This window comes from Hesperophylax consimilis, chromosome 20, assembly GCF_061612785.1.
Source record: "Hesperophylax consimilis isolate HC1 chromosome 20, BYU_Hcon_1.0, whole genome shotgun sequence".
Lineage (NCBI taxonomy): Eukaryota > Metazoa > Arthropoda > Insecta > Trichoptera > Limnephilidae > Hesperophylax > Hesperophylax consimilis.
Window position 1 is genome coordinate 15,449,374 of NC_142855.1, and position 15,719 is coordinate 15,465,092.

General features: G+C 36.6%; 2 protein-coding genes across 2 annotated transcripts; both read left to right on the forward strand.

Moving 5' to 3' along the window:
- Positions 1 to 1,995: 1,995 nt before the first annotated feature.
- LOC149414179 (uncharacterized) lies at positions 1,996 to 14,848 on the forward strand. The gene is made up of 8 exons (XM_089644059.1): positions 1,996 to 2,139; positions 2,581 to 2,697; positions 3,839 to 4,029; positions 4,513 to 4,593; positions 5,210 to 5,339; positions 5,479 to 5,570; positions 12,162 to 12,310; positions 12,890 to 14,848. The coding sequence occupies exons 1-8, from the start codon at positions 2,115 to 2,117 to the stop codon at positions 13,689 to 13,691; spliced, it is 1,587 nt and encodes a 528-aa protein (XP_089500185.1). The 5' UTR covers positions 1,996 to 2,114; the 3' UTR covers positions 13,692 to 14,848.
- On the forward strand, positions 6,428 to 7,949 carry LOC149414180 (uncharacterized). Its single transcript, XM_089643689.1, has 4 exons — positions 6,428 to 7,071; positions 7,149 to 7,331; positions 7,414 to 7,558; positions 7,676 to 7,949. The coding sequence occupies exons 1-4, from the start codon at positions 6,859 to 6,861 to the stop codon at positions 7,816 to 7,818; spliced, it is 684 nt and encodes a 227-aa protein (XP_089499815.1). The 5' UTR covers positions 6,428 to 6,858; the 3' UTR covers positions 7,819 to 7,949.
- Positions 14,849 to 15,719: the final 871 nt, after the last annotated feature.

A 15,719-nucleotide genomic window follows, 5' to 3' on the forward strand; every position in this document is an offset into this window, starting at 1 on the left:
ACTTGTGATATGAAAACTTGTAAAAATAGATGTGAAAAAGAGAATAAACCCAATTGTCGTATTACATTCCATAAGTAAGCATTATTTTACTTTATTTTAAGCTTATTCACACCGTATTATATGGATCAGTTTTAGAAACATATACTATCACATCACAATGTAGCGATTCTCAAGTGTGCTCATCGTTGTTTACTGGGGTAAGTAAATTATGAGACATTTGTAAAAGTGTCTTAACTAAATACTCTGAAACTAACTACGACTCTGAAAATAGAAGCTGCCTTACTTTGCCGAATTTGGACTTCGCAAATTAGTTCATAACGTGGCGAGTAATTTGCGCTCCCATGTCAAAATGTCTATTCATTCAAAAGCAGATTTTACTTTTAAGAACTAAATGGTGATATTATAATGCGAGATGCCTATTTACTGTCAGATTGATTTATTGACGAATCACAGTCAGCCTTACTCCCTTCGTTCTTCAACAGTTGATTTTACCCCTCGCCATTATCTTCTCGTCTATTAATTCCTATGTCTGTGGATCTAATGCAGTTCAGAAAAATTCAAAGAACTTTGAAAAGCCGGCAATATGAAGATAAATCTATCGAGATAGTTCGAGGAACTAAAATAAAACACATATATATGTACTATATACAGGGTTTTCCAATAAGAGGTGTTATTTTATTTTAGAGGTGTTGTTGATGATCGGCCGCCTTGAGTTCTTGTGTTAACTGAACTTTATAAGCCTTAAGACACAAATCTTCATTCAAAATACGGTGTAATGACGTTTGTAGAATGCCTAATTCCAAAGAACGACGAGGAATGGACAAACCTGGGTTTTCTTCAACACTTTCGGCTACAGCAGCAATATTCTCGGCTGTTCTTGAGCGACGTGCACGGGTTTTATTCTTCACTTCACTAAGTTGTCCCAACAGCTCGAATTTTTCCACCAATTTCTGCATTGCGGTCCGACAAGGTGCTTCACGACGACCCAAAAATGTTCGAGTTTTACGAACCGTCTCTGCCAAATTTTCACCATGTGAATTTTAATAATTTCAATGTTTCATTTTTATTAACCTTTCCTTATCTGTGGTGTGTATTTACTACACATTGTTCCTAATAACTTTAGTAACTCTATAAATGTAATAAATTCTGGGTTCAGATTTTAGGTATTCTTCCGTTATACATTTATGCACTGAATTAAAAAATAATTTTTTACATAGTTTTCAAATTCAATTAAAAATCAGAGATTTTTGTTCAAAATCGAGAACAAATACACCAATACGATCAACTGTGTGATACTAATACGCGAAGAGTGTGCGAGGAAATGACACGCTATTGATGTCCCACTTTAATTCGCTATGCGGGAACATAAGACATCCACACGTCTCCAGTTGTATTTTAATTTAGACCATCGATACCTACGACCGCACAGCTGTGTTTGTCCTAGCCGCCAGCCGCTAGCCAGTCGGCCGTGAACCGTCGTTAGATGTGGACTTTTCGCACGTTTATTTAGCATCTGCCGATGGTTTTTTCATGTTTTAGCAATTAAATTACAATAATTATCACTTTTGATATAAAATATAATAAACATAATCGATTAGCTATGAATATTCATATTTTTCCAATATTAAATCGCTTATTTTGAGATGTGTATTGACTACACAGCACCGGAACGCGTAGATTTTTTTAGCACAGTAAGGGAAAGGTTAATGGCGTAGTTTCTACTTGTGAAATGACAAAAAATGACAGCTTCAAAAGTAACATCTACCGAAATAGCGGGCTATTCAAAATAACACCTCTTATTGGAAAACCCTATATTAGTCTTAAAACAGAAGGTTAGATGATGTGTGCAATAGAGAAATTATTTTTCTATTCAGTTCCTTAGACATCATCCCTATTTTAATTTTATGTATAAAAATACATTAAAATGTATAGAGAGTATATAGACTGAGATATTTACAAGGGTTGATTTGACTTTCTAAAGCATTTTTTTGTTCCCTCCAGAGCTGAGGAAATTGGAGTTACAGCACTCGCGGCGATATGGGCGAGGTAGCGCTCACAAGGAACAGCGCTGCCCGTCCACACTGATCCGCCGCCCTCTCAAAATCGCATTGAACATGGATTATCTGCCGTGTGACGTTGGTAAGCAATTCATCAATAGACTCGGATTATAAATACATTTGCATAAGCTTAATGCATATTTGAGCCTTTTTTCGTCATTATTCAGCCATTTTACTCTTCAAAATTTGGGCGGCGACCTTACCTTACTCCCTCACGCAGCTTTGGTAATATGCGAGCGACTGAGATGTAGCGAATTACCCACGAGGCTGTGCGCCTTTTCACAGAAACAAACTATGGTATGGTTTCGACGCACAGATAATATTATCTGGGGCAAGAAATGATACCTAAGCATTTATTTTTATATACTAAAATTATAAGGTCTCCATTTGAAATTATTCTGTCATAATTATACAAGGAGGAAAGTAGTTTTGGATAGGTTGCATAGGTTGGCAACGAAAAGGTTAAGTTCCTTTATATCATTTCACAGGGCGATAATACTGCAAAATGTGTTTTTTTTTTCAGAGCTGAATCCCCAAATGGTGGACCTCAACCCTCCGGGAGGTCTAAAGGAAGGCATCTGCGATAAGATGTCCAGAAGGAACGACCAATGCCTCGAACAGCTGACGCAGGACTTGAAAGGTTTGCTAAACTAACTAACTAACCATCACGCCGTTTCTTCGCATGCGTAGGCAGAGAGGACGGACCGCCAAACCACTCGGTCTTGGCACACGCTCCTTGCCTCATTCACATTCATACATACACTTCTATTATTCTGACTCTTGACATGGCCTGACACGAGTATCTGATTCACTTGATCGTGCCATGTCTTCCTCGGGCGTCCCCGACTTCTGCTACCATTCGTATTTGCATCATATATCCTCCTTACACTCCTATCTTCGCTCATTCGTTCTATATGCCCAAACCATCTAAGCGTCCCTGTCTTAATCTTACTCATTACGCTTACATCTGTCTTGCACTCTTTGCGGATCTCCAAATTCCTCACACGATCATACATGGTTTTACCACACATACGCCTCAGGGATCTCATTTCAACAGCATTCAATCTACTAAGGTTTGCTCTGGTTTGTCTTTCCCGTTCTGCTCCAATCTTCTTCTATACATTCTGGGCACTGCTTCCCCTCACCCGAGCACAGTCTTCAGGACCTACAGAACCAGAGCCGGTTCTGTGCAGGCGCGATTGGAGCAGTCCGCTCCGAGTGACGACGGCGCCAAGTAGCCAAGAAGCCAAGGGCTGATAATAACCTAACACAGCGTCCTTGAGGTTTTTACTAGCGTCAGGTGCCGTTTGGCTCAGAGCTGGCCCTGTACAGAACTTTTGGTCTCACGCTCAATTAGATTTTCGAGTTCATAGTTCGTAGTCCTGTGAACAGTAGACCTTGCGTTCAAAAAATAAGGTTCGCCCACGCTCGACCACTATCTCCTTCGGCCATATTTAATTGTATCATACTTTCACTAAGAACTGCCAACATTATCTTAAGTTTCTTAACAATCTGTTAAATTTGTGCAGAATCTTGCAATCACATATAAAGGATGGAAGCCAAAAATATGCGATAATTAAATAGAGGTAATGTTGTTAGTCCTTTGTTGAAGTGTGATACAATTAAATATGACCGAAGGAGGTCGGATAAGCTTAGTGGTAAGGTTGGCTTAAGGTTTTAAGCCCCGGTAAGGCTGAGGTCATTTTATCTGCAATGATAAAATATATTTCTTGGGTCCAAGCAGGCCGTCTAAATATATATTGAAAATGCTGTTGTTTCAGACGCCGCAGCAGCCCGCGCCGCTGAGAACGACGACGATGATGAAGGTGACTGGATCACGCGCCCCAGTCTGGAGGTTGGAAGCGGTTCCGGGGAGTGTCTGCCCATTCCCGTCAAGCAGAGAGAGCGGGACAGGGAGGCGGCGGCAGACGCGCTGCTCGCACTGCTAAAGGGGAGGGCCGCGCAGACCAAGGTGACCAACAAACAATACTTGAATATTACAAGTTTCTCAAATATAATAATAATGTAGTTGTTTTGCATTAGATGTTCTTTTTATTTTAACTAACTAACTAACCATCACGCACAAAGACTCTACGGTTGTTTGTTGTCTGTGAAAAATATCTCCCGAAATTGCCTAAGGGGTTAAGTATTACATTTTTAACATCTCATCTCATATTCTTCCCCTTGTCCTATTCGGGCCAGGAACCCATCGCCGCCTCCATCCACAGCAGGCCCTCTGCTGGCAGAGCTTCTGAAGTTGCTTTCTCCAACTAAGTGTAGTCCAGCGGTAGTCCACTGGACGTCTTCCCTCTGGAAATGCTCTCAGTATTTTCAATGAAATCCGATCTTGTAGCATTCTTAGTGCATGACTAAACCACCTCAATTGCGACCATGTTTTTGACGAATTGAAATATTAAGTAGTTAATTAATTAAATATTTTGTCTTTCACCCATAGATCTACGAGGGCCTGGCCAGGAATGCAGAGTTGATCAGTGAGCTACAACTACCCAAGATTTCAGAGCCCGAACATAGAAAGGTATGAATATAAAAATCCTTTGAGTACAATGAATCACTTCACTGCACATTTTGTTATTGGCTATATAAAACCTATTTTTTAAAATCCCTCACTGAATTTTTATTTACATTCAGAATCAAAACATTGCTTGAAATGGTTTTAACCGTGTTTGGTGAAGAGAACTGAAGAGCCAGGTACTTCCTAATATTCCTTTTTCCCATCACCTCTCTTTTTTCACTCACTTCAGCCTCCCAATATGCCCCATAAAATAAGTAAAGACAGAAGTGGTACCATGATAGAACCTTGTGGGATTCCAGAAAAAAACCAGAATTCTTAAATTTTATTGTCAAACCATACCAGTAATGTGTAACAGTGCTTTGTTGTTTTATTTGTTTGCAATGTTCCAGAACTTTACCAGTAATAACTGTGCTGTGTTATTTTGTTGGTTTGCAGTGTCCATAAATCGTATCAGTGTACTGTGTTTATGTATTTGTTTTGTAACGGTGTTTGTGTTGTTGTTTGCAATATCCCTAAACTGTATTAGTTAGTTATTGCAGTGTTTTTTAATTTGTTTGCAATATCCCCGAACCGTATTAGTGGTAATGGAACCGTGTTATTGTTGTTTTTATGTCCACAGCCTCAGGAAACGGCTATCTGGTTCCACGATATATCCAACAGGGTCATAGGGCGCGTGCTTGACCTGCTCAACAAGGAACTTGACCACATCGCAGAGGAGAAACTTCAGAGGGACTTTATCAGCTCTGCCGGTGAGTCGTATTCCTCTTTCATCCTATCTATTGAGTCGAAAGGCCTTGTGTTATTTAGGAACCTAAATTGTTTCTTTGGAAAAATAAACCATTAAAACAATATGCCGCGAATTCTAATGAGTTTATTGTTGATTTGCAGTTTCAGAGAGGCTAAGCAGAGAGGCGGCAGAAGCAGGAAGGAGACAGCAAGAAGAGAGAAGAAGAAGGGAACACCAGGAGATGTATGAACAGGTTTGTTCCACTTCCCAAGCTTCCCAAATTATATTTGCTAAATACTAACTTGTTCTATCATTTACTTCCGTGCACTCGTGACTCGACTTGCTAAGGCGCCAAAGAGCTGATAAAACCTAACAGCTAATTCAGCGCCCTTGAGGGTTTACTAGCGCCTGGCACCGTTTGAATCAGGACCTGGGGGCTTACTCGCTAAATTTCGATTTCACAAACGAAAACGTTTCTGTTTGGCCAAATTTATCACATCGGACTTAAATTAGTACTCTGTAACGACATGGATAAAGTTTGGTTTATTTTAGCGTCGTCGGCGTCGGATCCGTTTGCATCTCACATTACTCTATACAGAAATGCCAAAATTGTCTATTGGCATATTTATTAGCGCGCTGAATTTTGACGTTTCCGCTGAATTCATAATATTACCCATTGACGCATTTTTAACAATTGATTAATTTATCACTAAATAAGGAAAAATGACCGTAAGTTGTACAATTATTTATAATTTTCATGTTTATTCTGTATTTTTTTACGTTGGTAAATGTATTTCGTAAGGTATCGTAACCTTTCCAAGAAGTAAAGGACTTTATAACCTCAAATTCGCTTTGAATGAACAGTGTTTTATACGTACAAATGACATTTATTTGTAGATTTCTTTTCACCTAATGACGCTACTCATTATGTTATTATATTATATTCACTAGGTAGTGTGTATTTTTGCCTTTGTCAGTTTTTTATTAGTCACCTCATTTTCGTGATGTTTATTTATTTATTTTATTACAAGATAATACATTACAAAATGATAACAAAGTAATAATGTATTATTCCCAATGAGTTTATAAAACTCATTTCGGGAAAGACAACATTAGAAAGGACAAGGCAAATAAATAAAATACATTAAAATAAATACATTAAAATAAATAAACGCAGGTGTTATTATGGAGTACAAGAGAAAGATTGTGTTAGTCATTAATGAAACTGCTAAGGAAATATCTTTTAAGAGCTTTTGTCAATGTTTTTTTGTTAGTTGCCGGAAGTTTTAAATTACTAGGTAATGCGTTATATTGTTTGTGTGCAATGTATTGTAAGGAGTTAATTCCAAATTTGGTCGTGTAAGTAGATGATGATAAATGTATTTGATTTTGTGATCGTGTTTTGTGCTGGTGTATGTCAGAATTAAAGACTGGTTTAGTGTTGGTGTGTGAGGAGTGTTGAATTATTTGTAGAATGGCAGTTGTGATGTTATACTTTGGCAGGACTGTAAACTTATTTTACATTGTTAGTTATTTAATACATGATAATTCTCCTACAGACTATTAAAAAAAGGGCAACGAGTGTGCAGCTGGAGTATTTGGTGGCGTGGCTCTCGGAGAGGCCTGCCATGGCTTCCGGTAGGTTCCAGGGCTTGGAGGGACGCCTGCAAAACCTAAGAGAATGGCAGAGTTTAGCAGAGGACCTAAACGCTCTCGGCTTTGGAACCTGCAAAACAGGAGAAAAGTGGCAGCAAGTATGTGCATATTATAATAATTCCAAATAATCTATTTCACCAGAATAGTTGTTTGACTAATTATTTAATTGTTTCAGACCTGGAGGGACCTGAGGAGCAACGCGAAGAAGAAGGCGTCGCGGCTTCGAGTGGAGCTGTGCCAGACTGGGGGAGGAGTGAGCAGGGTTCCACCTCTCACCCCACTCGAGGACAAAATTCTGGCCATTATTGGGCCAGAACTCATTGATGGAGTACCTGGAGAGGAGACTCCTTTCCAGTTTGTATGTTTCAGATCATATTCATGCACAGTTAAATTTTAATATGGATTGGAAAAGTAAATAGGTAGTTTATTACTTTTTACAGATGGAAATTATTCCCAGTGTGGAGATTTTAATCCCCGCGACGCCTGAGCCGGAGTCTGAGCCGGAGCCTGAGCCGGAGCCTGAGCCGGAGCCTGGGCCATCTGGCATCAGAAGAAAGGCCTCGCACAACCTTTCTAAACGACTATGTAAGTACTTACACTGAAATATCTTGGGGTGTATAGGAATTATGCTATGAAAAAGAGTAAGAATCGTATGTAACAAATATATTTATAAAAAAATTACAAAAATATTTTCACTTTCAGTCAAAAATAGAATGGATGAATTCCTTCAGATGGAGCGGGAGAAGATCCAAATGAAGCGGGAGAAAATTGAACTTCTCAAAGAAATGAAACAGATGATGGCTCTGATACTCTCAGAGGTTATCAAACGGAAGTGTAAGATATGATTTATTTTATATTAGACATTATAATGGCAATATACTCGTACATATATTAATATTGTCATTTAAAAACAGATGAGACAAAAATTACAACATTAAAATATTATTGCCATTAAAACTCAAATGCCAGAACCAGAGGATGTTATTATTGAAGATGATTTTAGAGAGCTGGTTTAATTGTGGCGATTGAGAGTCTCAACAAGCTCACGTTGAGTTAGCCGACCTTGCCTGAGGTTATTGTCGTGTCGATTGTTAATATCAAACACTTCTCTACAATCATTTTCAATAATAACATCCTCTGGTTCTGGCATTTGAGCTTCAATGGCAATATTGTGAAGAACAGCGCATGCATTTGTAATCTTCACTGCCATTACTGGGGTATAATGAAGCACACGATGTTTTAAAAGACAGCGCCATCTTGCTTTTAAAATCCCAAAACAGCGTTCTATGCAATTTCTAACCCTGCATTGCAATTTCGTGTAATGCTCTTCTGGCGATGCCGGTACCGCATTTAAGATGGGGGTCATCATGTATGGCCTAAGCGGAAATGCTGAATCTCCTGAAATATTATAATATTTGATATACATATTTGAACAAATACATTAAAAATAGCCCACTTTATTAAAAACATGAATGAAATTTACCTAAAAGCCAGAAAGCTTCTCGATTATTTGCATCTTCCAATTGTGGTTTTATTGCCATCATTTCCCATACGTGTGCATCATGTGATGCACCCCCATACCTCGCACATATAGCGATTATTTTTAGGTTTGAGTCGCATATCTACAGGTGAAAAATAGCATGATATATTTTATATGATAGGTGTATCAGCTAGTTTGTCCATATTTAAAAAAAAATTATATTTATTTACCATGAGAGCATTCATCGAATGGAAACCTTTTCGGTTGAAATATGCCTCTTCGTGGACTTTGGGTTTTATTATTGCTATATGGGTTCCGTCTATGCATCCAATTATACCCGGAAATTGATATTTCTCATAAAACCTGAAACATATATAGAGTTTTATGATTAAAATCGATATAGATACTGAACTATCAATACAGTGTTTTATAATTTAGTTGTTTTTATGGTTTCAGGACAACATGCTGAGAGCTGTGCTATGTATTGGAGACGCGACAATGCGGCGCCTTATTGAAATGTGACTAATTAACAGCCGATTCTGGCACATGTACCATCACCTTTTTACCATTTAGTACCCATTGTAGCAAAGGTGCTTTTATAACTCTTACTTATTTCCTATCAACCATTTCTAGTTGTACCAACTTATCGCTATAAGTTTTATGATCTACTTTTTTGATCTTGCATCTGAAAAAGTATGTTTCTGATTTTGTTTTATGTATTTAATAAATCAAAACCAAATTTTTTTCTGAAGTCATAAGATTTGTACTTAAATACTTCCCTACTTCATTGTAAACCATAAATTTAGTGTAACATTTTGTTTTATTTCAAATGACAAATTACACAATTTTTCCAAAGTAACGTCACTATTCATATTGAGTTATATTAAATGTTCAATATACCGTAGATGATATGAATAGAGTGTAGATACGTTACTGAGACAAACGTGCTTTGACTAAGTGGCAATACTTTAGAGGGCCGTTCACATAACTATTTCATTTGTACACATTCTTTGAATGGCTTTACTTTTCGTAAGCGGTGCAACATTTTAGTAGGATTAGTATCAATATAATGATTCGTTTAGTTGGATTAGTATGTAATAATATACACATGTACTTACTGTATCATGCATTTTTTATTGCTACAACTTGTTTATCTAAATATGTTTTTACCATTTCTCATTTACTGTACGTGTTCTAAATGCATAATCTTTTCTGTAATACATTGGTAACTGTATGGAGGCTGTAAAAAGATGAATATCTGTTGTTTTCTTATAAATCTACTAATATAAAATATTACACCACATATGTAATTTAGTTGTTTTTTGTAATTCTTATTGTTCCTTCCTTCAACCTCGATACAGACAACATGTTATAAAATTAATATTACTTTAATCGTTAAGACGGACCGTTCTTTGCTTAAATTTCAAAAACAAACTGTTTCGTCATGAAATTCAAGTGAAAGAAAGATAGAGCATGTGCTAAATGGGTTAGAACCAAAAGGTACCAAGTCAGTGGCGATATTGGTTTCCATTCAAATCTACATGGATGGCATTTTTACAGTTCTTCTATTCTATGACGATAATGATATATTATTTATTTAAATTGGCCTTAGACTACGCTTGTATACCAATATAATATCCATGTTGATGCATTCATTCCTCATCAGTGGAGACGTTATAGTCTGTCATCTGAATATGCCACAATCCTCGGGTAAACAAGATAAGTAACAATAAAATACAATAGATCAAAACAAACCCTTGTTTGACGGAATTCCTTTCTTGTTGTGTTCCTGGGAATTTGATGTGCCGGTGCATTATTCTGTTTAATGCCGACACAATCTCGTTCAAGTGTCGGCTCACTGTTTGTTGCGACAGGCTCGAGTGAAAATCATTCCCCACAATTTTTTGGTATGACCCTGTCGCAAGAAATGAGAGTGTCGTTAGAACCTTAAAAATAAATAATGTATTATGAGTACGGCAAATACACGGCAATAGAAGATAAGATAGGCAGAAAGAAACAATACAAACTGTATAAATGAAAAAGTACCTAGGCACAGGTTATGGACTAAAGAGAATTATTTTTAATTTCTAATTGTAATTTCCACCGGAAAGTGCTGTTGGGGATTTGCAGATATTGTAAGAAAAAATGATTAATTAAATAATGTTGTATTCACCTTAAGTTCCAAGGGCACTCCGGTTGTTCGCCTACGTACAGGGAGTATCGGCCTCAGTTCATCACACAGGGTTTTGAAAATGTCCTGCGACAGCCGATAATTCGAAATGAATAAATTTGCAGGAATATTTAATGGATTCGAGAGATCCCGCAACTCACGTCTTCGGACTCTCTCTTCCCGGAGGTCTTCCTCGAGCAATGCTCTATTAACAAACAGCAGACGGAGATAACCTCCCATTGTGGCTAATGTAGGTACACAAAAAAACATAAATTATTAATAAGATTGAAACAGCCATGTACCTATTGGGCATATAAGATAAAATATTCAGCTAACTACAAGAAACAACTATTTACATCGGTATATATGGTAAAAGATGCATTAAAATTCTATTTTATTCAACATCAAAATTTTCCTTATAAACTATCCCTTTGCAGCGTTGGACGTTTGCGAAAGTTTCCTTCCAATCTAAATTACGCACAAATTACTTAAATAACCCAAATTAAGAACCTAATAATCTAATTTGTTTACGTAAATAGTTTTTTCTTGTAGTAATTGCTGAAACGAAGTGTAATTTCCATAATCTGTGCCTAATATTGCATCGGTTAGGTATATATTTATCAATTCGGTTGAGGTATTGTTTAATTCGAAATAAAACAAATTACTTACCTTTTAAAACTAGTAAATTCGATTTTATTAACTTCGAAAAATATGTCGTTGGGCGATATAAAGCTCTAAACGGTCCCAAACCAGAGGTAGTTCGACCTATTTTGATAAACCCGACAATCAAGCCTTTGGAGCTATAATGTTTCTAGCTTTCGGAGATAGAGGGTACCAAAGTTAACAAGAACTGTCAAAATACAAGGAGCGTCGGCAGACGTCGGTCTAAAGCGAAACGTTGAGCTGTCACTTTGAGTTGTCGATTAAATTCGGGTTTACGACTTGCTAAAGAGTACCAAAATCAGTGAAAACGGGTTTGTCAGTCGTAAACCCGCGGAACGGACGCTTGTGAGAGATACAGAGTCAGCCCCCAGCCCTGCTTCCATATCATATTGTATCCTCCTGACAATCCTGTCTTCATTCTAAGTGCTGCTTTTTTAATCTTGTTTAGTATACTTACAGTTTTGCATTCTTTCCAGATCTCCTTATTTTTAACATGGTCAAACATGGTTTTACCACACACGTGTCTCAGTGATCTCATTTCTACAGCATTCAGTCTATGTTTATCCTTCATCTGCCTGTTCCACGCCTCACTGCCATACATACATTGCTATCGGCATTCCATTGTGGACTGCTAGCCTCGCATTTTTGGACAACTTTTTATTAGTGATTATCGCATTCAGTTCTCCATTAATGAAATTTAATGCATTAATTCTTTTTTCAATGTCCTTATCAGTCTTTCCGTCTCTCGTGAGTATACTTCCCAAATACACAAACACATTTGTTTTCTCCAAGTATTCATTGTTTCCAACTATATTGCACAATTTTATATTTTAAGAATAAATTGAATTGAGTATGCAAATAATCATTAATTTCAGATAGTTATGACTACAAAGCAAGCAGCTGCCGTGCGCCTGCATGATCTGTTTGTAGAAGTGTCCAATAGGGACGCGCAGGAACAGGCAGAGAACAGAGCTGAAAAAGAAGCCGACAGGGTCGACAGGCACTTCAACAGGAGTTCCACAAGGTAGCCACTAGGGACCTATTATAATTAACATATTTTAAAATAATCTAAGTCAAAACAGTGGCAAAAGAAAGAAAAGTAAGAACACATAAATTTTTTAAATGAGTCCTAACTGCTCCCAACAATCTGTAGCCAGTGGGACTTTGGAATCCCCAAATTGGGTATGCTGTGAGACTGAAGGTAACGGGGAGGGGAAGGTGGGTAAAACCTGGCTATTCAGATCTGGTTACCAAACAATTTTTCGGTTCTGAATGAAGGCCTACCAGGGTATCACTATGTGAATTGGCAATGTACAGAGCCAGTAGACAAGCCAAATGGATTACATTTTATGACTCCTTAATAACTCTGCTATAAAATTATGTGTTTGTACTTTCGTGTTCTTCCATCCTACAACATGGAATTCTTCGAGATCCAGGTTTAATCATTCCTTCCAAAGATGACATAGAATCTACGCCCACTCCTCGGTGGAGTTAGCACTAAAATAAAAATATATATTCTAAACATCTTTATTGAGACTTGTAGTCTTCTAGAATTTGTTGTTTTATGAAGTTCTCAATATTTAAAAAAAACTTCGATTTTCAGTACGGATCCACTGAAAGATGAGGACCTCATAGCCGAACTGGTGATGGACTCCATTCTGCCCGAGGTTGTCAAAAGGATAGAACGCACACAGCGCAACCTCAAGATGGCCGCCACTCCTGGCATTATCATGGACGCGGTGTTTGGCTCAGAAACTGTCATACCGGGAAGAGACAAAGATATCTACGATGAAACCAGCTCAATGGAAGATGAAGAAGATTTAACAGTGTCCTGTCCTTGTAAAGAAGAATCAGAGGATGAAATGGACAAAGTTTGTGTGTGTATTCAGGAAGAAGCTTTAGAAGAAGATGACTTTGAAGAATACGTAGAAGATACAGAAGATTTAGAAGGAGAAACTACGGAAAGATCAGATCACGAAGACCTTGATAAGAAAGCACAAGGTGATTCAGTTATGGAATTGAAAAGCGAAGTTACAGAAGTTGGTAAAGGTGCCATGGGAGAAGGGCAGATCTTGGAAGAAGAAAAGGGTGATTTTGTTGAAGGTGTAGCAGAAAAAGAAGTCATCAAAGAAACGGACAAAGATGAAGTGAAGGAAGCAGTAAAAGAAGTGAAAGATAAAGCTACAGAAGAAACAGTTAAGGAAGGGGACAGAATGGACGAAGCAAAGGAAAAAGACAAAGCAAATAAGATAGAGGAAGAAGTGAAAGAACCTGCTATTGAAGTAGCCAATGAAGGAAACTCTGAAGAAGTGAAGGAAGACAATAACCAAAAAGTGGTTGAAAAGGAAGAAGTTACTGAACCAGTTATCAGTCCACAGACGGAGGAAGAAAAGCCTGCAGAATAATAAATAATTATATATCGATTTGTAAAATTGAGGAGTATTTTTGCAAAACTGACTTATTCAAATTTTTTATCAAATTTAACCTATGAGTGCAATATTTTTCTAATTATATTTCTACACAATATTTTCAATACAGTGTTCCAAAAGTTACTTATATAATAACTAGATTTAAACTCTAGATTTCAGGGTCAAAAACATATCCATTTAACATAAACATACAACATTTGGGCAAAAAAACTTCCTATACTATGGTACTAGACTTTACAACAAAATCCCACTCTCATTCAAAACTCACAACAATATTATAACATTTAAATCTCAAATAAAAAGCTGGATACAAAACATAGGGAGATCAGAAATACATATACATACTGAAACCAAATAATACAGACTAAAACTAAAAGCACTCAATTAAACAAAAAAACACCTTGTAATATATTTATAATACTTTATATTATCCATACTACCAAATTTTAATAATATGTATAATTCCCATAGAAAAATGACTTTCTTAAAACTCGTTTTACTCCATCCGATGTTACTATCGAAACAGACTTCAGCCAATAGAAACTGAGCATTGGGTCAGGTGACAAAATGGCCGGCCTAGTTGATTAGTTTGAAAGTTACTGTCAGTTGTGTTCAGAGATGTGCTTTATTTCAAATAAATCCATTTCAAATGGAAATGCAAAATGCAAAATGGGTATTTTCCATTTTGCATTTTAAATGCTTTTCTAAAAACCATTTTGCATTTTAAATGCTTTTTTCAATGCATTTTCCATTTTAAATGCTTTTTTGCAACATTCTTCCTACTTTCTCCACTCATCTTTTTTTCATAAGCCCCAAATATCAGTCGGTCCTCAACCTCGCTATGAGAGATAATTTACATTTGTCAAGTTGCTCCCTGGTAGGAGCCCTGGCAATTGAGTGATACCATTACAAAAAATACTGAACATGAGGCCATGACGCTGTAATATTAAATGTTAGATAGCAGTTTCTATGTTCTTACGTTGGCAACATTAGTCCCGCGCAAATTTTTTGTGGTTTCATAATCTGTAGTCGTGGTGTGGATTTACCATCATGTAATATGTTTGTTCTACATTGATGTCCATTATTAAATGACAAAATTGTTTAAAAATTCTACAATTATTTTAATTGTTTGACCTGAGAAACCATTTTGCATTTTCAATGCATTTTGAAAATAGGTATTTTGTATTTTGCATTTGAAATGCTTTTCTAAAAACCATTTTGCATTTTGCTTTTTCAAATGGAAAAGTTCTAACCCATTTCCATTTTGCATTTCAAATGGTTTTGGGTACCCATTTTGCACATCTCTGGTTGTGTTATATGACATTTCAAAATCAGCTTATTCCAAGACAGTTGGTTGCAAAACAGGATTATCCCAAGATTGTCTTGCAAAACAGATTTACGCATTCCAAATATAAATATCTTATTAATTTTCAATTATTGTTTATATTTTATAATTCAAATCGAATATTATCAAAGTAATCTATTACTAAAAAAAACTACAGATATAAAATCATACTTGTATAAGTTTGTTTCTATTTCTCAACAAAACTTTCAAGTGGAGCAAGTCAATTTCTCAATTATTTAATTTACTACTAAAAGAAAGATCGAAAGAGACAAAGTAAAATGTGAAACAGAAGTTAAAAAATAAACTCACAGGGTTAAAGATGAAACAGGAGCTAGTGGATAAAAGTCTTCAGAAAAATGTTGAGTTTTGTATTGCGGAATTGATCTGTCTAAATCCGCGTCTGTCTGTTTGCGCGCTTAGTTCTTCTAAACTACACGACGGATTTTGATAGGGTTTTCACTATCATTTAGAGAATTTCTTTCGGAAGGTTTTCATATATAATACATGCATATTATATTTATAAAAAGTAGAAAGAAGTCAATGTTTTGTAATCAAGTCGTAAAAAAAATTTTTTCCACCGCTTATATTGCTAACGCTGGCTAAACCTTATGAGATACATCAAAATAATGTACTACGGAATTGTATATCCTAAAAAGGCT